This window comes from Lipotes vexillifer, unplaced genomic scaffold, assembly GCF_000442215.2.
Source record: "Lipotes vexillifer unplaced genomic scaffold, Lipotes_vexillifer_v1.1 scaffold911, whole genome shotgun sequence".
Classification (NCBI taxonomy): domain Eukaryota; kingdom Metazoa; phylum Chordata; class Mammalia; order Artiodactyla; family Lipotidae; genus Lipotes; species Lipotes vexillifer.
Window position 1 is genome coordinate 495,717 of NW_006781377.1, and position 25,669 is coordinate 521,385.

The window sequence follows — 25,669 nt, forward strand, 5'->3', positions numbered from 1 at the left end:
CCCCAAAAAAAAAAAAAAAAAAAAAAAAAAAAATCCTTCCTGGGAATTCCCTGGCAGTTCAGTGGTTAGGACTCCACACTTTCACTGCTGACCAGGTGAGGGCTCAGGTTCAATCCCTGGTTGGAGAACTAAGATCCCAAAAGCCATGCTGTGCAACAAAAAAAAAAAAAAAAAAATCCTGAGAATAAGAAATCTTAAATTCACTTGAAATATGAGCAACTTTCTCTTGGACAATTCTCCACTCTTGCATATTTGAAGTCATGTCTATTCTTAAAGAAGTGTGTGTGCTTTTCTGGATAGAGGAAAGTTAGAGTTACCTAACATATTGTTTGATGTTAATGAACTAAATATTCCCTATGAAGATTGGTAACAGACTTATTGGGCAGGAAAAAGAAAAAAACTAGATTCATCTAAAAAAACTGAGCTATATTCTTCTGCATACAGAATACTGAATTCAGTTGTTTCTAAGCCAGACTCCATTCATTTGTTCATTTACATACTTGTTCACTTATTTGCATAATATTTTGCTATGGGAATATAAAGAGGTATGCATCTTTTTAACTAAATGTGCGCTTAAGTTTTCCATATTCTGCTTGTGATTATGGAAGATGAATAAGTTTTGTTTTTGTTTTTGTTTTTTCCGGTACGCGGGCCTCCCACCGCTGTGGCCTCTCCCGCCGGACGCGCAGGCTCAGCGGCCATGGCTCACGGGCCCAGCCGCTCTGCGGCATGCGGGATCCTCCCGGACCGGGGCACGAACCCGTGTCCCCTGCATCGGCAGGCGGACTCTCAACCACTGCGCCACCAGGGAAGCCCAGAAGATGAATAAGTTTTATCAGGACATATAAACATAAATCTAGGGTACTTTTTGATAGTAATTTACATAACTGAATTAATCTAACATTAAAATTTACTTTCACTTTGAACCCAAGTGCCTTGAAAATGTGAGTGAAGTATTTAAGTATATAAATTATGAACATACAAATATTTATGAATTCCTAATTGGAACCTAGGCACCTTCATATACATACCCCACTTAACTTCATGATAATTCATCATTTACTAGGTCAAGGGTCTCAAAGATAATGTCTTATTTGAATTCAGACCTCCTAATTCTAAGCCCATTGCATAATCATCATCATCATCATCATTATAATTATTCCACTTACCAGCCATACATAGTTCTTAGATTATAGAAGTTATCAGCGTTAATTTGGAATCCTGACTGCGATTTCCAACTGAGGCTATGAAGTGAATGAAAAATTTTGTCATCACAATGAGTAGCTGCTCCTGGAGTCCCCCACTCCCTTTCACATTCAGTTGTTCCCCATCATGTTTAAGGAGGCAGATGGTATAGACAGTGACGATGCCTAGTGTTTGACATGGATAATCACAGCCCAGGCCAAGAGTGAGAGATAGAGAAATCTCATTCAGTTGGTCAAACTAGAAATTTAATAAAGGGAAAAAATGAGCTCACTTTCCTTCATCTAGCTCATAAACAATGCAGCAGAAGAGGAGTTTCTTATTCAAGATATGACATTCTTGACTTTATCAGCTCAAGAAATCAACAAGTGTATCAAAGTACCAACGATAAAAAAATCTCCAAACCTTCCAGAGCTGTGAAAGGCAAAGGTTTGATACGCTCAGAGTGTTTCATCAAGACTGTATTTTCCTAATGTTACATGTGACAGATTTGTCTGTTTAAAAGTCAATCTTAGTACACTAAAAATCTAGAATCAGTGATATTGTGATTTATCCTCTGTCATCGTTGGATATCCTTTGTTTTAGCCTTTTTCAGTTCAAAAATGTTTACACCATGAGTATTTCCTTTCCTTACCATTAATTAAAGCCCTGCAGTATGTGGCATTTAGTAGCTAGTGCTGACACACACAAGTATTAATCTGACTAAAATTAGCCTAATTAAGATTGTTATTAAGCCTTATACAAAGCAGCAGTGTACAACACAGTAGGTAGCAGTTATCTTGGCTTTTAAGTAGCATTGATATTGAAATGCAGATGAAGTATATTCAAATATCTGCCAGACCTTCCTCTTTAAAATAAAACTTGAAAATTCAAATTCTAACTTAAAGTCTTTTATGATCTAGGTACAGCCAAGGTGTTGGTTCCTTCTTGTATAACCATTAACTTCTACTAGTTCTAATAATTGGCAGTGATATAAAATTTCTTTTTGGTTGGAATCAAAATGCTTGATAAATTAAAAACCTGGGCTTCCCTGGTGGCGCAGTGGTTGAGAGTCCGCCTGCCGATGCAGGGAACACGGGTTCGTGCCCCGGTCCGGGAAGATCCCACATGCCGCGGAGCGGCTGGGCCCGTGAGCCATGGCCGCTGAACCTGCGCGTCCGGAGCCTGTGCTCCGCAACGGGAGAGGCCACAACAGTGAGAGGCCCGCGTACTGCAAAAAAAAAAAAAAAATTAAAAACCAAGTCACAGATCCAATCACCTTCATTGAAAGTAGGATTATTTCATCAAAACTACTTTTTCTCTATTATTGTTTTTAGAACTGTGACATTTTTCCAAGAAACATCACAGTGTATACCCATCGCAAAATACCTGGCAAGAGGAAGTGTATAAACACTAAAAGAAGTAACATGCAAATATCTAGCTTGAATAACTCGTTCATTCGGTTGTTCACTTGTTTAATAAAAGCACGTTAATGTTCTCAGGTTCTTACTTTTAAAGTTGACATGAACACTGGAATTAAATTTGAGGTGACCATCTAGTAAGCCATCTGAAGCAATAATTTATGCCTTACAGATACACTTGTATAACTGATCTCCATGTAAATGAGTTACCTGTTCCAGATTCAGAAGTTTAAACACAAACTGAAGCCGAATCTCCTAAAATGAGTTCCCAGTGGTCTAAAGAGAAACGAAAGACAGAATATGGATAGCTCAATTCAAATACAGGAACATACCACTAGTAGGAGAAACAATAAGGGAAAAAACATACGCCATTCTAATAGTGGGTGAGAAGGATCTTCCACAAAGGCAGCAGATATGTATGATGATAAAATCACAGCTGTCTCTATAAGAGTGTTTTATGGACACCAGTATATTCTTACATTAGCTAATTTCATATTCTCAGAATTTTCCAAAATCATGGATCCAAGGGCAATTTCTCAAGGACTCAGTAGAATTCCATACTTACTGTTGTGTTACACATCAGAGACTCATACATCAAACTACACATAAAAAACCCATAGTTTTCTCAGTGAGGTAAATTTAGCCAATAATGGAAGAATCTTAACATATCTATATTGTAGTATTAGATTCTGCTTCAATAGGAAATGGCAAGTACAACCGAAATGTCTGAATAAATTCTGACTTTTAAAAATTTCATTGTGGTCTAGTTTGGAAAATTATTACATGGTGGGATAATAGAATAAACTATAAGAGCTTTAAGACTTGTATAGACCTGTCTACAATCACACAGCCAATATTAAAACATACATTATTTATCTGAATATAATATCTCCTTTGGAACCATGTGCTTTATCTTGTAAATACAGATCTGCTAGAGGTGTAAAATGTGTACATTCTGATAAACTGCACTCTGCTTTGGACGAGTTATGATCTAACAGAAGTTAGGAATACAAATGGAGCAGATTAAATTTAGGTTGGAATCCAACTTTGTTATGAATTTTTAAAAAGCCATTTTTCACTTGCACCAGAGTGCAGCAGCAAATAAAAAGCAAATGTAGTTACCTAGATGCTTCAGGTAAAATACACTTTGCCCTAAAATATCTAGGTAAATGAGTTAAATATTTGTGCTTTGCTTGAAATTGGAGAACTATCTTTCACTGGATTTTCCTAGACCAGGTCTCTTAGTGCTCTATGCTAGAGAAGTTTAATGTGTGTAGAAATCTTCTTGGATCTTGTTGAATGCAGATCTGATTCAGTCCTTCTAGGATGAAGCTTGAGATTCTGTATGTCTAGCAAGCTTCCAGGTGATCCCTAAGCTGTTGATCAGGGACTATACTTTGAGTTTCAAGGACAGAGCAAGAGGCCAAGAGCCTTCTCTCTCACATTTCACGTCTATGTACAGGAAACAGAGGCCCAGGTAAAAATGCCACAATTCCGCATCAAGTCAGAGCTAAAATTCATCAGTAAGCCATAAAAACTGATGATTAAACCAAGGTTTGGCCAACCACTACACTCATGGGCCAAATCTGGCCCCAACTGCCCTAGCAAACTGCTTTACATATAGCGGTAACAGAGTAAATGTTAAACTGAATTGATATTTTAGGTCTCTTTCTGGTGTCTTAATGTGCCAAGTAATCTAGATAAATCCTGTGATGAATTTTATCTTAAAGGTAGATAATAATAAAATTCCTTTTTAAAATATGAACTGTTAACAGAACCAAAATCTCTACCTCATTATGAATGGGCCTTCGTGGAACCTAATTTAAAGTAATAATAAATTTTAAAATTCCTCCAATTTTCTGTTATTCAGATTTCCTCCCTTTTTACACCTTCTATTTCTTGAGGTCTCAGTAAAGAGCAGATTTTATGGATACATTTAAATGCTGAGATACAATCAAAAAATTTACCTACCAGTTTCTCTATCAACCAAAACAAACACTAAGCTATTTAAACATTAGATTGATTTTTCTGAATTGAAAGTTTTGCCTTATCTGAAATTTTATGCAAGTTAGCAAAAGGTGACTATCTCTAAATTTCAAGTAAATTCCATCAAGCTAAAGTTTGCCTCTGCTCTAACAATGGGATTAAGTCCAGTAATATGAATGATAAATTGAGAAATGGAATGGTTGCCGTAGATATAAACTGTACCAAAACTGTAACAAAATCTCTACTCATTTTCAACCAAAATTTCCTAGATAATTCCTTAAAAGTAAAAGAGAAAAGTTGAACCACTATCTGAATAATTGCTTCCATTTATATTTGTTTCCTAGTTAATTCACCTTTAATATTTTTTTCCTAAGCAAAAGTTTCTAGTCTTTAATTCTGTAATAGCCGCTTTACTTTTTCTGAAAAGATTAGAGAAATGTCAGAAAACTGAGGACTGATAATGCTTCCAGGTTATTTCAAAACTGTTTTGCAATAATAATTAAAATCTTATAAAGAGATCATTTTATTTAAAATTTTCCCAAATCATTTTTGATTCAGATATAGCTAAAAAAGTTATCAGAATAATATAACTTATCTGAGGATAAAAGTTCAAAACCATTGCTTTAGCTTCAATAATAATTGCTACTAATTGCTACCAGGAACCGTTACAATAATAACTGTACATTATCTTTAAATCTCATAGCCATCCTACAAAGTAAGTGTCTTTAACCCCATTTTAGAGCTGAGGAAAGAGATAATGAGGTTAAATAACTGGGGCCATGTAACCAGTAAGTCAGGAAATAGGGAACTAATATAGCCATTTCTGAGAGACCAGAGCCTGAGCACAGGAAAATCACACAACACAGTTAGCTGGCATCTGGATATCCAGGGAACAACAGCAAAAACAACAGATGTTGAGGATACATCCTCTACTGTCCATGTGTAAGAAATGCTATAGCCTATTACACTGATTTGGGGGCTCTTTTAAATTTTTTTTTCTTTTTCACTTTTTCTTCGGCTGCTGGCAATCTTTCTGCTGCATTGTCTGTGATGGTAGCTGGCTTCTTTGAAATACACAGAAAGCACTTCCATCCAGTCGAGCAGTCTCTTTCAGGCAAAGGTGTCACCATTTCCTCCATGCCCTGTTTCCACCTGGTTCTTCAATACATTTTACTCGGAGTGGCTGAAACTCTGGTCAACCCAGCCTGTGAGTAACAATTTTTTCACCACCTGTTAGAACATACTGAGTCTTCACACAGAACACATCACCTCAAGCAGCTGGAGATCTAGCCCCACCCTGGAGATTTCCCGCAATGCTTCAGAACAAGCCTACGCATCACCCTCATTTTTAAAAAATGTATAATTACTCTTCCTTCCTTTACTACATACAGGCTATGATTAATTCTACCTGAATACAGACAGAATGGAATGTAAGATTTACTAACCTGGTTAAAGGCAGTGATCATTTGGTCAGATACATGACAGGAGGAAAAAACTCTGCTAAAATCTAGAAGGCACTGCTGGTATATGCAAATGCAAATTCTCCTCTTTTCCCTTCCCTCTTCCCATCCCGCTCCCTCTCATTCATAGATAAACTCACATATATACTCCCTCCAAGAATGACATTTCTAATGTACTTTCAGAGTATATAAGTATGCAAAGCAATGAAAATTTGAGTCAATTTTCCAGACAACTCAATGTCTTTAAATTAAATTACACTAGATTAAGTGGGATCACTAGTGTTTCATAAGACAGGTTCAAAGTAACTTTATTAAAAATCAAGCATTTTCTGGCATATCTAGATGGCTGATATTAATTAAACTAGCCACTTTAAAATTCATCAAAATATTTCTGTGACTTCTTGCACAGAAATATGTGTGTGTGTGTGTGTGTGTGTGTGTGTGTGTGTATTTATCAGTGTGATCTATTGCATCCTATATTTCTATCTTCCTTATAGTTCCCTGTATGCGGAATCCTGATTGTAACTCAAGCACCATTTATACTTGACCAAGATTACTTTTATAACTTCCTAACTCTTCCTACCTTTAACATCTCTCCTGTTCTAGCTACTCAGTTCACAACCTTTTGAGTAATTATCCTAAATGACAATTCTACCATTTCCCTTGTTTAAAATCTTCAATGATTCTATTATCTTCAGTTATTCTTAAATTCCTTAAAGAAATATATATTTTATATATATACATGCACACATACACATACATATATATGATACCGAAGCAGTCCTTTGAAAAAAGTCAAAATAAAATTGTGTCATTACAGTCATATATATGTTAGACTTCTTTTTTTATAATTTTAAATCATTTCATTCCCCATGAAATAAAAGGTTTTATGAGATTCCAAAATGTGGCTATCACTGTTTAACACTACAAGGAATACAAAAGAAGTATAAAAGAATGCCACCACACAAATACTTGTGACTTCCCTGATGTTTCCAGAAAACTGTTGGAAGTAGTCAGCCAGAATTTTATAGGTTAGATGTGAAGAAAGGTAATGTATGAAGGTGATGAGTGAATACAGTCAGGAAATGCCCAGCCAGCTAAGCAATTGTGGTTCAACACACAGAAGCCAGAGAGGCACTTACACACATAGACTTAAAAAGGCAGATCATGTAGTATAAATCATTTAGACCACCCATCCCTGATTTATCCATCTGGAAACTGAGGTCAAACTAAGTCAACTGACTTATCCTCTATAGAGCTCATGGGGTAGGGACCAGAAGACTTTGCTCTGATTTACAGCTTTGTCACTTACTACATGTGTGACATTAAAAATTCATTTAACCACTAAGCTTCACCTTTTAGATCTTTAAGATGGAAATAATTATAATTCTTCCTTATATCACAGCATCAGTGTAACAGTCAATGGGAATGAAGCCTACTTCTTGAGAATTAAATGACGTAAAATGTGAAAGGGTGTTTTGAACTGTAAAATCAAGAATCACTCTTCTGGAAGGCAGTACAGCATAGCTGTTAATATCTATGGTCTTAAAGTCAGGCAGATCTGAATTCAAACCCACTTCAGCCACTGACTGGTTATGTGACCTTGGGAAAATTATTCTGCATTTCTGAGCCTTTCTCATCATCTATAAAATGGGGAAGGGATATTGTAAGGACTAAGTGAAACATTTCACGTAAAGGAAAAAAGCAGAGTGTCGAATATATAGACAGCACTCAGTATTAGCAGAAGTAATGTATGCTGTTATTTTTTGTTACTATCTTTCACATAAATTAATAGTCCAAGACTCAGGGCTCAAGCACAGATGTCCAGCTCATAACTCTTTCTGCCACACCTTCCACGATGTGAGCACCAGGAGACCCGGCAGTGTGGGCAGAATCGTGTCTTTCTCACCAGTCGTCCTAGGTCCCTTTTTTCTCCTTACTTCTCACCTCCAATCCAACAGCAAGTCTTTGTCTTTACTCTGAAATATAATCTAAATCTGGCCCTGTCTCCAAATGAATTGATCTATGAAACACAAACAGACTCAGAGACCTAGAGAACAGATTTGTGGTTGCCACAGGGGAGGGGGTGGGGGAGGGAAGGACTGGAAGTTTGGGGTTAGCAGATGCAAATTATTACATATAGGATGGATAAACAACAAGGTCCTATTATATAGCACAGGCAACTATATTCAATATCCTGAGATAAACCATAATGGAAAAAAAACATTAAAAAATGTCTTTATATGTATAACTGAATAAACTTTGCTGTATGGCAGAAATTAATACAACATTGTAAATCAACTGTACCTCACTAAAAATAAAATTTTTAAAAATGAAAAAATGACAAATAAATCTGGCTCTGTCTCACTGCGTCCTTTGCTATCCACCTGGTCTCTAATCCCAATTCCTTTTTTCTTTTTTTTGGCCACGCTACAAGGCAGGCAAGTTCTTTCCCAACCAGGGATTGAACCCTTGCCCCCTGCATTGGGAGCATGGGGTCTTAACCACTGGACCCCCAGGGAAGTCCTCTAATCTCAATTCTTTCTGAGCCTCCTAACTTGTCTCCCTGCTTCCTCTCCTGCCTGAGCCCATTCTCTTAACAGCTATCCTGCTCTTTCTGAAACATCAGTCCTATTGTTCCCCTGCTTAAAATTCCACAATAGGGATTTGGAGATAAATTCCTTAAATGGTGAGTAAGACTCCACATGATTCAGCCTCCGTGTACTGCTCCAACCACATTCTATAACATTCTTTCCCCTGACCACTTCACTAGAAATTTGATGATCTTCATTCTGTGTTTCTAAGGTGTCAAACATATTTTTGCCCCAAGGCCTTTGAACTTCTGTCTAGAATCTCTTTTCTTTCCTCTTCAAGCAGCTGGCTTCTCCTCATTATTGAGTTTTCTCAAAGATCATCTCGTCAGAGAGGATTCCCTGGTCATCCCATCATTCTCCAGTCCATTACCCTGCTCCATTTTTTTTTAAATAACACTTGTGAGAATCAAAAATTTTCTTATTTATAAGTGTATGTTTATTGCCTGCCTCTCACCATGAGAATGTACAGTCTTGAAGTACATTTTCTGATCTTTCTTTTTCATCTCTGTATTCTTCTGTGTTCTGAAAAGTACACATATATGGTAGGTGATAAATAAGTATATTTTATATACTAGATTGAATAAACTAATGAATGAATGAACTCTATAGCCATTTCTATTTGAGTATAATAAAAATATATTATTCAAATTACTGACAGTGTCCTACATTGTTAGCACTGAGAAAGCAAGCACAGTGGATCACTTCCCAAATTTCAGTGGACATTTTTTACCCCGCTAAGTCATGTTGGACATTGAAGATGATCCGCAAGAAAAAAAGAAAAGAAAACACTTCAAATTATGTCTTAATCATGGCAGTGTATCCCCAGCTATCTCATAACTTGTTTTTGTTTATTCAAATAATACTGTGTGGGTGTCTACAATATGCCTGACACTGCTCTAGGAACTTAAGACACATCAGCTTAAAAAAAAGAAAGAAAATATTTCTGCCATTGTAGGACTTATATTCTACCAAGGGGAGAAAGGTAATACACAATAAATGTAATAAATAAATCACAGAGCATGTTAGAAGTTGATGAGTGCTAAAGAAGAAAAGATAGAAAAGGATAAGGGGAATCAGAAATGCCAAGTAGGGAGGGAGCAGGTTGCAGCATTAAGAGATTGGTCAGGATAGACCCCAGTGGGAGGTGACATTTGAGCAGAGACTTGAAAGGGCTGAGGGAGTCATCCACATGGATATATGTAAAGAATATCATTGCTGGAAAAGCAGTCAGTAAATGCAAAGATGGGAGGTGTGTCTGGCAAGAAAGTGCAAGGGGTCTCATGCAGTTGGAGGAGTGAGGAAGAGAGAAACCGGTAAGAGATGAGTCAAAGTGGCCATTGTAAAGACTACAACTTGGGGCTCCCCTGGTGGCGCAGTGGTTGGGAGTCCGCCTGCCGATGCAGGGGACACGGGTTCGTGCCCCGGTCCGGGAAGATCCCACATGCCGCGGAGCGGCTGGGCCCGTGAGCCATGGCTGCTGAGCCTGCGCGTCCGGAGCCTGTGCTCCGCAGCGGTAGAGAGGCCACAACAGTGAGAGGTCCGTGTACCGATAAAAAAAAAAAAAAGTGCTGGACAAATGCAGTTTTACTGGGGTAAATGTACAGAGAAACCAGGAGTGAAGTCTTCCTGAGAGGGAAGGGAAAAGGTAATAAAATCTCATTCTTCTTAGAGAAAGGGAAACTAAAAATTTAGTGCTTATGCTATATCAGTTTTCTATCACCACATTTCCTTTTTAAAAGAGCTTTAGTGTTTATCTACTAGCTCTCATTGTAGAAAAATTTGCAAAGTTCAAAAGAGTAAAAATCCAATAATTCAGCCAGTCAAAGCTAAAACTGTTCATGCTATTTAATGTGTTTACTTACAATATTTTGCCACTCATATACAAAAGAGAGAGATGAGTACAATAAACTCCCATGTATTCATGTTCCAGCTTCATATTTTAGCTTTATCCCTTAGATTGCCATGCATATTTTAACATAGTTACGTTGATATGGAATGTACAAAATTATATATACTTATTTCGTTTATTTCTGATATTGAAAAAATTATTTTTAAGCGAAAATTAAAAAAAACTTTGCTCTGTGATTTTCTTTCAACCTCTTACCACCATCATTACTATTACTCCAACGATGACTTGGGGGGAAAAAGATAACCATTTTGGAGACCCAATGCTTAAGCTACTGTCTCTCCTTAAATGGGATAGTTTAAATGCATATAAAGGGCTTTGCACAGTGCCTTACACAAGTAGTTAGGGGCTATTTGATTTGGTAAAATTAACACTGTTAAAAATAGCTAAACTTATTCAGCATTGTAATAAGCACTTTACATATATTATAGCAAGTAACAGTCACAGCACCTCAGCAAGTGAGTAATGGTCTTACTCTCATTTTATAGAGAAGAACACTGAGGCTTAGGAAGTTTAAGTAACATACTTAAAATCACAGAGGTAGTAAACAGTTGACCCGAGATTTTAGTATAAGCTTATCTAACTCCAGAGCCCATGCTGTTAACCTCCATGCTAGTTTTCTATGATAAATTCAAGATTTCTATAGGGAACCTAATGATGCATACAGAAGTACAGAATCATAGACCTTATTGATAGATTGCCATGATATTATCCAGGACAAGCCTTAGCTCAATCCAAAATTCATTAGAAATATTCCAATTGAGGTGAAATTTGGGGGAATATATTGGGACACTCAACCACCAGTAATCAAATTTTCCTTGTACCATTACAGCAATATATTTTGCCATTTTTTTATTCCTTGTAGATATCTGTAAATTGTAACATCATAATATAGCTTACTATAGTAACTTTAACAAAGTCCAACAGAAATTTTGCCTGTTTTGGTAAAACTTTCTTTGAGGTATGATCAATACTGATTTGAAGAATATCTATGAAAGTATTTTAAAGAGAATGTTCTAAATTCTGACCTTTTTTCTTCTCAGTCTCTGTGATATCATACAGATTTGTTTCAAGTACCATCAGAGGCAACTTTATGATTGTTTGACACTGTTCAATGGTTTTGGTTGTTTCATGGGGGCACTGATGGTGGAGCTGGTCTACCTCATCTCAGAAGGTAAAAACCGTTTCATGGTATGCTTATATATATATTGATTTGATGACTAGAGAATTGAGGGACAAAACCTTAAGAGAGGGGCTTTGCTAGTGTAGTCTTTTTTTAAATTGATCCACTTTTGCAATTAAGATAGAATTAAGATAGGAAATAGACTCTTGCTGTATTCATTAATTTCTAGGAATTGTTTTTCTTTTGATAGGGGGAGGTAATTACAGAATGTCACTTCTCATGAGACCCTGTCTGCTGTCTTTCTTTCGTGTATTTTAAAACAAACTGGTCATTATATTCTTACTAGGTCTTTCAACAGGGCTGTATTCCATAATGTGTCATAGCTGGCATAGGTGACCCTCAGAAAAACTAAGTCCTGTGTAAATATAAGAGGACAGGGTATCTGGATGATCCTTTATCCAGAAATAGCGTCTGTGCAACCAAAGAGAAATTGTGAGTTGAATGACAACTGATCTTGGAAAATTTTCCCTATAGATATTTTGGTAAGGAGAAACAATCAATCTGAAAAATTCACATGCAACATAAAAAGTACTACACTTATATGGGCTGGTAGAAAAATCAAACAGGATAACATTAAAGATTAGCTGTCACAGTGAAATGTCTTTGGCTGTTTTTTAAATCTACAGACTTTTTCCTTTATTTGTTCTGAGAGGTTAATACAGCTTAAAATTTATTAAATTTGCTTGTGCTTATTTTATGGGAAATACTGCATGCCTATTCTCTGCTTTCAAAAATACTTAGTTATTCTTCTAAAATAATGTAAAGAAATATTCATTTGTATTCTCTACAAATAAATTTTACTTGCCTACGTTCACACTATGGAAAACATAAATTCTATGAATGAGAAACTCCTTTTAACACTAGGGTATCCATTCAAAAATTATTTATGGAGGATCCACTCTGTTCCAAGTACCATATTGGGCACTAGAAACACCATGGCAAGCAAAATAAACTTCCAAACCATCACAAAATTTCCAGGGGTGTAGGGAATCGCCCGGCTGTTAGTCGGGGTCTCACTCACTTCCCTCCGAGTGGGACCCTGTCCGGACAGTTTGTGTAAGCTTCTATACTTGTACTTGTATAAATCCTTTGCTAATCTTTCTGCTTGGTGTTGGTGATTCTCGGGTGTCCTTGGTTGGGACACGGGTCGCATTTACCGGGGGACTTGAATCCAGGCGTGTGGCTCCCGGACCGCAACACAATTATTACTCCTGGAGGCAGCCTCCTCACCCACCCTGTCCATTGAGGCTCACCAAGGGCAGTAGGTGAGGCTGTCTTTGAAAATGGAGTGTCACCTCACACACAAATCGATCTTACCAAGCTCTCCAGCATCATGGGACACTGCACATCAGGAGAGGGTGGTACCCACTTCCAGATGTTCTGTGAACTTTTAGGTCCTCACTAACCACTGGTTAGTAGAAGACACTGTCTTGTTATAAATTTCTTATATCTAAATGATGTGGTTCCACACATATCCACAAAGCCTTAGTGGCTCAATAATGTTTAAGAGTTCACGTTTGAAGCCAGGTATGCCTGGATTCCAATACTGGCTCTATCGGCAGTGTGACCTGTTAATTCACCTCTCTGAGCCTCAGTTTCCTTGTCTGTAAAATGAGGATAGTGGTACCTGTCTCACGGGCTTGTAATAATATAATATCACAAAACACCTGGAGAGTGCCTGACATGGAATAAACCCTCATTAAATATTAGCTACTCTTTCCCGAGTATAGAACAATATTTTCCTATTTTTTTCTCCTCCACCCCCAGCCAAAAGCCACTTAGCTTCAGCTGACTTCCAGGAGTGCCAGCCACATCTGACTTGGCAAATCTGATTTTATAGCTTAATCATGGACTTGGGCCAAACCATGGAGAAGGGGAAGTACCTTTGTCTTTTATGTAAGTAGGGCCTCCATGAATGTCTTAGCTTCTGATTCTTAAAGGGAGGAATGGGAGGTGGGATAACAACAATTATTGCTTACTTTTCACAACCAGAATCATTAGAAGTTTTCTAAACCAAGAGGCTTCATTATTCTCTATTGTTGTCATTTAGAGTCTTCAACACCCTAGGACATTCTAAGACATTTTCTTTTGCCAAAAAAAATTAAAAAAAAAAAAAAAAAAAATTGAGTGATGAATTAAATGATAGGTATAGTAGAGTTCTAGGGACCAAATCTACAATCCTTGATTGTTAAGATCAAACCCTGTTCTTTGCTTAGTTGACTGAGAAAGTTAAGCCAAAGTATATATTGAATACTTACCATGTGCCAGGCCCTGTGCTACATGGAATTATGTGAGATATGGTTCCAGTTTTCAAAGGGCTCAAATCCAAACTGTCACAATTAAGTGTGAACTACAGGAGTTGTTGACATCTCTGATGATTAGATTCTTTAAATGCAAACAAAGAACAAAGCACTGGTATTAGGATTTTATAAGATAACTTGGAAAATTCTAACCTATATCTCTACCTCAACATCTTAGTTGTTGAACATGTTTATTTTCTTCAACATTACTCAATGAAGATGTTTCTGAAAATTTGCTTAAAAAAGGTCTATAATCAAATTACATTTGACATATTCTAGAAGGACTGCAAAGTCAAACATTACTATCAGTTTACCTTTTATGTAAGTCTAAATTTTTCATATACATGCTTAAGCAACTGACCCAGAGTCTGGCCAAACTGCAAGTTAAGTTCTCCACAAGGCAGTTCTCACTTTAGTCATCAGCCACAAGTTTGGAGGTCCCCAGGGCTGCCATCACTTCTGATAAGCTGGCTATAAATATGGAGATTCCCCACAGACTCCCCCTCAGAGCTGATAATTTGCTAGAAAGCACAATACTCAGGATTACAGCTTTAGTATAGCAAAAGAATACAAATGGGAATGTGATAAAGGGAGAGAGGCATAAAACAAGGTCTGGGAGGGTCCCCAAAGTGAAGCTTCTTTCCCCCTTAGAGATGTGGTACACAACTGGCACATCAGTGTGTGACAATACGCAGAGCATTATCACCCAGGGAAGCTTACCTGAGCTTTGGTGTGCAGACTTTTTATTGAGGCTTTATTATGTAGGCAGATTGACTGAAACATTGGCCATGTAGTTTAACTCAATCTCCAGCCTCCTTTCTCTCTTAAGAGATCGGGCTGATATCCTGTGGCTCAAAACCCCAACCCTCTAATCATATGGTTGGTCTTCCTGGCTGGCCAGCTCCCATTCTGAGTCATGCCATTAACATAAACCATCAGGTGGGGCTTAAGAGGTCAATCATGAATAACAAACGTATTTCAGTCACTTAGGAAATTCAATGGTTTTAGAGTTTATCTCCCAGGAACCAGGAAGAAAGACCAGGCAATTTCTCTATCACGCACAACTATTCTTGCAAATACATTTCAATGAAAACCTAAATTTTTATTGAGAATCTGCATAGTGTGGTAGGACCTGTTATATACATTACTGGGTTTATTACATCAATCTTATAAAGTTGATATTACTATCCTCATTTTTGAAATTTAATAATTAAGACAGAAAGAAGAAAATGAAGTGCTCCAGTCACCACCACTAGTATCTGACAGAGCTCTGACCCTCCCAGCATTCTGAAACCAATGCCAATGTTTTTCTTCAATATTTATTTACTTATTTAATTTTACTTTGGCTATGCCAGGTCTCAGTTGTGGCACATGGGATCTTTGTTGCGGCATGTAGGATCTTTATTTGCAGCCAATGTTGATTTTAATACATCAAACAGCTACTAAGGGTCGCACAGTGTAACGGCTTTTTACTTCTGCAATACAATCTCCTTGGGTGGAGGTCTGCATATAGGATATTACTGATAATATTCTAGACATAGTAAAAGATAGATTTTTAAAAGTTTATATAATTTTGGCAGAGTTTGGTGCCCATGAAAGGAGGTTTACTAAGAACACATGGTGAGGACATCTTAGCAACATGGGATGTGCAGGGGAGATTCTCTAAACTTATGTTCAAAAGAACACCATTTAAATTACTGATGATTGATTTGATTTATTTCTGAAAACTTTTTTTTCTGTTCATAGTAATAACGTGTGACATCAAATCACATCCCAATAAATTAGAATCTTACAGTTGGATGTCACCTTAGAGGTAATCTAGTCTAACACTGTACCAAAAACTAGAAGATGTACCATCATCTTCCAGTGCCCAGAAAAATTCTCTACTTTGAGAAGTAACCTGAGTCTACCCATCTGTTGATAACTGTATTCCACAGGATAAGCTTAGTTTTCTATCCACATATCAACTCTTCAAACATTTGATAAATATTTGGAGAAGTAATGTGGTACAATGTTTAAAAGAGTAGGTCCTGTAGGCAAACGATGTGAATTCCAATCCAGGCAGTCTAGCTGTGTGTCCTCAGTTTTCATGCCAGAAACAACAACAATAAATAATTCATCATGCTGCTGAGAGGATTAAGTAATTAATATGCACAATAAGTGCTCAATAAAGACAGCTGTTATGATCCCCTTCTATTTTATAGACAAACCACTCCAGTTTTTTTCATGTTACATGATTCCCTGATTTTCACTATCAAAACCCCTCCATCCGTTAAACAAACAACTTGTCAGTATCTTTCTTAAAATATGGTTTCCAGAATCAATCGCAATACTCAAAATGGGTACATCAAGATAGATATGTTACTTCTATCAACCTTCTCTCTCTCTTTCTTTCTCTCTCTTTCTTAATGCCAACAGCGACTGTGGTGACTTGCTCAGTAATTGCATCACACCTATGGTAAATTAAAACCTGGGGCTTTTTTTTATTTTTGGCAGTTTCTCTCAATTCACTTCCAGTCATCTCATCACAAGTTCTTTTCCTAATTAAATGGGGGACTTTATCTCTATCCCTAATAAATGTCAACCCATCATTCTAAATAATAGACATTTAAAAAACTTGATTCTTTCATCCAGTGAATTACTAATCCTTACTTCTTTACCAGCTTTGTGTCATCTGCAAATTTAGTAAGCAAGTTCCTCGACTTCTTCCAGGTAATTGATAAAATTGTTGAACTGGACAGGGCCAAAACCAAAGCCTTGTGGAAAATTCCTAGAGATCTCACTGCAAGTTAATGACAATCAACTAATCCTCCCCTTTTGATTATAATCATCTCCCACTTCATCTAATTACTATCATTCAGCCCACACACTTCTCCATCATTCCCAGAATGACATCACAGGAGACTTCTGTCACATGTTTTTCTAGGAATAGGATACATCTGAGTTTGTGACAGTCCCTTTAACCATCAGATTAGCATTCGTCAAGAAAGGAAATGAAGTTCATTTAGATGATTTGGTTTTAGTGACCCTAAACTGGCATATGGTGACTAATTAGGGCCCCTAAGAGAGGGTGATCCTTTGACTTTTTGCGTGACTTTGGGTAGGTCATCATCACTGTTTCCTCTTACGTAAAAAAAGAGAATGCTGCACTTCAGTTTTCTCAGAGATGATGGGAGGATAAAATTAAGTAATGTATTTGAAATTTTAATGCCAGAGATTATTTTAAATATAAAATAAAGCCATAGTGGCACATTTGGTTAGAAATAAGATGGGTCTATTTAATCAAACAACCAGACCAATTTCTTTGACAGAACCGACCATAGTGAAAAGAACATTATAGCTCTATGCTTAAGCATCTCACAAGCCTCCACATTCCATTTAGCATATAGGATATTTTAAACCTTTAAGGATTTATGTCAGCAGAGCATGTGTGTATGTGAGTGCGTGTGTGAGTGTTAGTGTATGACTGGAAAAGATGATCAGCTATCACAGTCTCCAAGCTGCATTAGTCATTTTTAGCACCATGATGGAGAATGGTGTGAATGCGGTAAATTCAAAAGATTTCTCAAAACTTGACTGTGCAGACAGATAACTGTTAGAATGACATTTTCAGTACAAGTGAGAAAACTGATCCTTCTGGGATCTCTAACTCTGAGTGCTTTAAAGAAGATACAAGACTAAACCCATCCTCCTACACTAATCATTTCAGGAATAGTTTATCTAAAAGTAGCAATGCTAATAAAAGGGAGTGAATAAGTCAGTCAAACTGCTTATTTCGACTCTATGCCATTAGCAACCAGATCAATTTTCTCACACACATGAGTGCGAGCTTACCTTTTGACAAAAATAACGAAATAGAATTCAGTGAAAAGTGACATCTTAGTTATGGATGTGTAGGTGATTGAAAGATCCAAAGCAAAATGTCTCAGAGAAACTCGATAATTGGGCAGAATCGAGGGGTCAAGGTACACATCTTGTCCCCGTTAGTCCTTCCTCTTCAGAGTTCAGGAAAGAAGCAGAGAATTTAGCTGTTTAATTCCCACCAAGAGCATTTTAAATTAGAATAGTGATCTTTTAAAATTCTCATTTAAATATCTATGATTACTGAGACCACTGACAGCCATCTCAGCATGAATCAAGGAGTCGTTCTTGAAACAGGAATTTGCAGTTGCAGTAAACTTGAAAGAAGAAAGTACTTATGCATCTGGAAGGCTATTCAACTGGATTTCACAGGTCCCTGCCTATTTTCTTAGAGATGTGTTTCTTCCAATTCACATCAATGCCTCAGGTCTAACTACAAATGGGTTTCAAGATGACAGATTTTTAGACCCAGAAGGAAAAAGAAGTGGGCTGCTACCCCGTGATTCACCTTTAGCCAGGCCATATTCTACTAGACCGTCCACTGGTTTTGTGCCGCTCTTCGCGTGGCTAACATGGCATTGCCCCCAGTGCTCCACGCTCTTCCCGTGGCTAACATGGCATTGCCCCCAGTGCTCCATGGGCAAACCTGCTATCGGTCCTCCATCAGAATCAGGTGCAGAGACCTCCTTGTCCAATGGGGTTAAATATCCCAGAAACAACGTGTTCTACACCCTCAACCTTTGGCTCCAGAGAGACCCTTAGAGCTGCTTGGAGGCCTTAGGGTTCATAACAGTATCAGGACAAAGCCCAAAATACTTTTTACATGTGGACAGGAGCATCCATTGCTGTTGGCTCATGAGAGGCAGAAATGGAGGAACTTGGAGTCAGACCAACCCGAGTTCAAACTCAACTCAGCCCTTGATAAACTGTGAGGTCTTGAGCACTAGGCGTTCAGAACAGCCCTCCCCAAGATGTGCCAGTTTGGCATATTATTTATTTGAGCTAAAGTTTGGATTATTTTGAGCTAAAGTCAGTGGAGACTTTACTGCCCCTCCCTTAACTTCCTAGAAAAATTTAAACTGGGAATGTTTCCCGGAAAAAGAGTTTTCACCAGACATAAATTTTACCTAAGTGGGCCCCATCTATATGGCAAGGCAAACATCTAATTACCAAACACCTGCTCTTTTTCTTACTATCCTGTGAATTCCCCTCTTTCTTTGGAAGCTCCAGGCCCCTATCCCATTTCTTACATCAGGATGGCATATATACCTCATTTTATCTTTCTGTCTTTGAACCTCTCATGTATGTGGGGTTCCCTGTAAGCACAAAATTAAATTTGATTTCCTCCTGTCAATGTGTCTCATGTCAATTTCATTCTTAGACCAGCCACAAGAACCTAGAAGGACAGAAGAAAGTTTTTTTCACCCCTGACTGCACATTACTTAACCTGTCTGAGTCTCAATTTCTCCTTCTCTAAAATGGTATCGCTAACAATTTCCAAGATATCTATCAGGACCAGAGGAAATAGATATAAAGCACCAGATCAGTAAAGGTACACAAAAATAATGATTTGTATTGTTATTGTAACTTGAGTGGGATCTCAACATTTTCCAAGTGAGCTAGGATTATCATGGGCATGATGTTCTGGTTTGGCATTTTTATAATTCTTCAGAAAAGAATGCTTCCCATAAATGCAGAGCTCAGGTGTCCTATCAGCTTCAATTCCAGGACCAGATTGGGATGAGATGAAATAAAGCCACGTTCCGAGATTCTTCTTGGCCTCATGGACCCATGTTATTAGTGGTGCTCCCTTTGCATGGCAAACTTACATGTCTAGATAGAGTTAGATTCACATCCATGTTCATGCTAAGAGTGCCTGCAAACGGTGTTGAAGTTGACACTAGAAGGATGAGTGGTATTTGGCTTGGTGAGCATAAGAGTGAAGAATTTCTGGTAGAAAGAACATATACCAAAGCCTGGAAGTAAGAAATCACCTGGGGCATCAGAGGAACTCATAGAAGATCAGTAACCTGAAAATATTCAGGGAGTATCACATGAAGTCAGGTTGAGAAAGTAGAATTAAAATCATGCAGGACCTTTGGCGTACAGGGATTTTTTTTTTTTTAACCTGTACGCAATAAGAAATTATAAAGGCATCAAGCAAGTGACATGAGCTATTTGTGTTTTAAGATCACTGTGGATGCAATGTAATTTGAAAAGGAAAGAAAAATGGCTTGGGAGAAGCAGGAAGGGTTCAAATGAAGTAACTCAGGCAAGTCTAGTGGTGCTGAACTAGTGAGGAAGTAGGCAGATGGAGAGAGATGGCTAGATATAAGCTTGATTTCAGAGGTACAATCAATAGTGCTTAGTGATGGTTTTGATAAAGTCAGGAGGTGGTAGGACGCAGAAGAGAGTGGTATCAAGGAAGCATCCCAGATTCTGCCAAAAGCAACTGGGTGGGCAAAGCTTCTATTTACTAAATGGAGACCACTAGAAGACAAAGAGGTTGAAAAACTTTTCAGCCATTCATTTTTTAACACACTAAGTTTGACTTACCTGTGAGACATCAGAATGGAAACAGCTGGATCTCAGAAAACGTATCTGGGTTATAGATATATAAATATGAGAATCTTTGGCACAAAAATAGCGTTTGAATCCATGGAAGTGAATAAAATTATCTCGTGTGAATATTAAGAACGAGGAGAAGAATGACCCCAGGAACTAGACCTGAAAAGCCTCAATAGTAGAGGTTAAATGGAGGAGGAGGAAAAGGCCAGCCAGAGGGCGGAGGGAAATATATACATACATACATATGTGTGTGTGTGCGCGCGCGCGCGCGCGCGTATACTAAAGATAAGAAAGAGGACTGATTCAAACAGGAGATGATACATTGTGTTAAATGCTACTGTGAGATCAAGTAGAGTGAGGAATGGAAAGTATCCATAGATTTAGCAACATGATCATCACTGGTAACTTTAGCAAGAGTCATTTCAGCAGTGAGGAGGGAAAGAAAACCAGATTGGAGTAGGGTTAACGATATCTAGTAAGTGAGGAAATAAAGGCATCACATCTAAACAACTCTTTTGAAGAACTTTCTCTGAAGATTTAAGAAATAAAGTGGTGGTTTGGAGGAAGCTGTGGGTATATTCACCAGATTTAGCACTTAAAAATGTAAGACACCCAATTATGTTTGAATTTCAGGTAAACTAAAATTTTTTCTAGAATAAGTGTGTCCCATGCAATATTATAGATGTACTTTGCATAAATTATACTTTACAAAATTATGTGTGTGATATTTAGGACATGCTTATTCTAAAAAATAATTCATGGTTGTTCTGAAACTCAAATTTAACTGTGAGTCCTGCGTTTTATCTGGGAAACTGAGATGTGGGTTCGAGATACATTTTTTTTAATTTTGAGAGATACTTGATCACGTTTAACTGATGAAATTATCCGGCACAAATGGAGAAGTTAAAAATGCAAGAGACCAAGAGAGGTTGACTTCTATCAGAGGGTGGATACTTCTTTCCTGCACTGAAACAGAAGAAAGGAGAGCGTGGGTGCAGGTGCAGATGTGTAGCTCTGGTGTTAGAAATATTCTGGAGCCTTCCTTTCAAGGCTCCCAACTTTCTTTATAAAGTAGGTAGCAAACCATTCATGAAAGCAAAAATGGCTTAGGATGAGAATAAAGAGTAGGAAAGACAGGGGGATAGGAATTTGTTATTTCGAGAGCTAGAAAAGATGATTTAGAAGAGAAATGTTAAGGGTGGCAGTGTTGAGGACCCAGTTGACACTGGTGATAATGACGGGTGATTTCAAACCACCTAAAGCATGATTTTGCCCAGTGCTATTCAGGTGCTCAAGGCAGGCATGAAACTGTCTGGTAGATTTTAAAATGGTCTAAAGACCATAAGACACAAGAAGAAAGGCACAAACTCTATTCTTGATTTTAAGTAATTCAGGGTAAATCTTATAGGCTATTTCCCTATAAATATGCAAAAAAATGAGAAAAGCTTTCTTCTCAAACTTTGATATTAATAAATCTACACCATTAGCTAGTTGCAGGTGCAAATGAAAAGATAGACTGTACAAGCAAGCAGATTTGGGGCAAAAATCAGTTTCTGCTATATCAATGATGTTATTTAAATTCAATATTTCACTCTTTGAAATAGCTCCACTTAGACCTTGATTTATTAATTCAGTCCACAAAAACACATTAGGTTCCTACTATGTGCAAGACCTGGCTAGATACTGAATTAATAATACCATGGCTGATGTTTAATTAACAAGAAGAACCTTACAGAAATATTTGACACTCAAATTAATATCAGATATATTCATTTGACTAATGCTATTACAATTACAGTTCAGAGCTAATGGCATTATCGGGCTATTATCACAAAGCATTGCCTCTCTTCTAAAACTCATTTCCATGATAATTCATTGAAATCATCATGAGAACACACTATCTTGATGGGTTTTTACCTCCCAATGCTCTTCAAGAGAATGAAATCAACCTTATAAGAAAGCTTGTTATCCCAAATATCACCCAGGCCCTTTCTCCTGCAGTTCAGGTGAACAATGCATAGAGATTTCTCAACAATTTTGAAAGACACTGTGTCCCTTCCTGGAAACAGCAAATTGATTTCATTTTTATCCACAACTCCCAAGAAGTAGAAATGCAAAGTTTAGTCTCGATGCAGACATTGTTATTAGAACAAAGTATTGAGCATGTGCAGACCCGGGGCCCAATCTCCAATCACCCATTCATTCAACAAATATTCATTCTGTCTCCTTTACATGACTTCAGGCAAACAGTTCAGCCTCTCTGTGCCTCTGTTTCCTTGTCTGTAATTTGAGGGTAATAATAATTTGAGTAGTTATTAGATAAATATGAAAAAGTGGTAGAAAAGCCAAAGTTAGAATATAGTTGTTAGGCATTTTTTCCTTCAGGTGTCATGAAAATTAATGTGTTTTAAAAATTAACTCAGGTAGTAGAGGTATGAATCTCAAATGAAGCATTTAAATCAGGTTACTGAAAGGAGGAAGGAAAGAAATTAACATTTATTAAGTGTCAGTTATATGCAGACCTTGCCGTATGCATTTCACAAAGATATTATTTCATTAAATCTTCACAACAATTCTTTGGGGGTAGTTATTTGTAGCCCTACCATGAATAAGAAGAAAATGAGCTCAGAAAACTATACAAGTTGCCCAAATCATATAGCCAAGGTGGATCCCTGATTCCAAAGCTCTTTTCACTGCACAGGGTTTATTTCCCTGGACACAGAAGCACGTCCACCCTGGAAAATGATGGTTACATCTCTTTAATTGCATACTTCTTGGCTACCAAGCAAAAAGCACATAGTGAAGTGATAGATGTGCCTAAAATAAAGTGAGGTGTAAAACCCATTTCAGTTTTGTCTCTACAATTTTGGATGTTTGCTAGATGACCCGCATTATAAAATAACTTTTAAAAAAGTCTAACAAAGTTTGAGATAAATAATTGCTCCCTGTGTCCAACTACCATTTGAAAAATTTCAAAAGGCACATTTTAAGATTTTCAAAGTTTCAATAAAAACAAAAATAAACAAATGGGACCTAATCAAACTTAGCTTTTGCACAGCAAATGAAACCATAAACAAAACGAAAAGACAACCTGCAGAATGGGAGAAAATAGCTACAAATGATGTGACTGACAAGGGCTTAATTTACAAAATATACAAAGCTCATACAACTCAACAACAACAAAACAAACAACCCAGTTGAAAAATGGGCAGAAGACCTAAACAGACATGTCTCCAAAGAAGACATACAGATGGCCAATAGGCACATGAAAAGTTGATCAACATCACTAATTATCAGAGAAATGCACATCAAAACTACAATGAGGTATCACCTCACACAGGTCAGAATGGCCATCATTAAAAAGTCTGCAAATAGGGCTTCCCTGGTGGCGCAGTGGTTGAGAGTCCGCCTGCCGATGCAGGGGACACGGGTTCGTGCCACAGTCCGGGAAGATCCCACATGCCGCGGAGCAGCTGGGCCCGTGAGCCATGGCCGCTGAGCCTGCGCATCCGCAGCCTGTGCTCCGCAACGGGAGAGGCCACAACACTGAGAAGCCCGCGTACCGCAAAAAAAAAAAAAAAGTCTACAAATAATAAATGCTGGAGGGAACCCTCCTACACTGTTGGTGGAAATGTAAGTTGGTGCAGCCACTTCGGAAAACAGTGTGGAGGCTCCTCAGAAAACTAAAAATAGAATTACCATATGATCTAGCAATCCCACTCCTGGGCATATATCCGGACAAAACTATAATTCAAAAAGATACATGCACCTCTATGTTCATAGCAGCACTACTCACAATAGCCAAGACAAGGAAACAACCTAAATGTCCATTGGCAGATGAATGCATAAATAAGATGTGGTACACATATACAATGGAACACTACTCAGCCATAAAAAAGAATGAAATAATGCCATTTGCAGCAACATGGATGCAACTAGAGATTATCACACTAAGTGAAGTAAGTCAGAAGGAGAAAGACAAATACCATATAACTTACATGTGGAAGCTAAAATATGACACACATGAACCTATCTATGAAACAGAAACAGAATCGTGGACATTGAGAACAGACTTGTGGTTGCCAAAGGGGAGGGTGGTGGGGGAGGGATGGAGTGGGAGGCTGGGGTGAGCAGATGTAGGCTTTTATATATAGAATGGATAAACAACAAGGTCCTACTGTAGAGCACAGGGAACTATGTTCAATATCCTAGGATAAACCATAATGGAAAAGAATATTAAAAGAATGTATACATATGTATAACTGAATCGCTTTGCTGTACAGCAGTCATTAACACATTGTAAATCAATTATACTTCAATAAAAAAATTTAAAAATAAAAAAATAAAGATTTTTCACAGTTCCATTACCTTCAGAATAAAACAGTAGTTAGTAAAAAGGGGAAATACTGCCTCTTCCTCCAAAAAGAGATAGCCAAAGTCTGCCTTGAATCAAAAACAATATGCTTTAGCACTTAAAATAATGCCATGTATACTTGAGGTATATAGGTAAATATAGGATTTCAATAGAGAATACAGTGAAATGTCACTGAAGGGCTCAGAATCAACCAGTTTTTGTCACTTGGGGTATTATAATTTCCAAAATAAAATCTTAGGACAGGTTCGTAAATAGCACGTAACTTGTTACAATATTGAGGCTGTTATCCTGTACTTTGCTGAAGAACAGTTGGTTGTGATTGAAAACCAGCCAATTCTGATCTTTTATAATAAATCAGAAATGATTTTTAGAAGTCAAATTTTTTCAAAAGTATGTTTGATGAAGTGGTTTTAAAATATTAATTTTCTGGGCTTCCCTGGTGGCGCAGTGCTTGAGAGTCCGCCTGCCGATGCAGGAGACGCGGGTTCGTGCCCCGTTTCGGGAGGATCCCACATGCCGCGGAGCGGCTGGGCCCGTGAGCCATGGCCGCTGGGCCTGCGCGTCCGGAGCCTGTGCTCCGCAAATGGGAGAGGCCACAGCAGTGAGAGGCCCGTATAACGCAAGAAAAAAAAAAAAAAAAAATTAATTTTCTGCCATAAAGGTAATATATGATGAAATAAATCCAAAGTATAAAAGAAGGGAGAAAAAAAGACTTTGAAAAGATAATAGCAATTATTATTTGGGTAAATTTTCTAATTTTTTTTTTGTGTGTGTAGGTATTAAATTTATATGGGTATATATTTTAAGCAAAATTAGTGTCCGAATTAATCCTG

General features: G+C 37.6%; 1 protein-coding gene across 1 annotated transcript in view; it reads left to right on the forward strand.

Annotated features, from left to right (window-relative positions):
- SLC15A5 (solute carrier family 15 member 5) overlaps window positions 1–25,669 on the forward strand; it is a 90,409-nt gene that overhangs the window by 48,840 nt on the left and 15,900 nt on the right. The window contains 4 exon segments of the mRNA XM_007454615.1: window positions 1,121–1,133; window positions 5,609–5,796; window positions 11,593–11,643; window positions 11,646–11,723. Coding sequence (XP_007454677.1) covers window positions 1,121–1,133; window positions 5,609–5,796; window positions 11,593–11,643; window positions 11,646–11,723 — 330 coding nt within the window.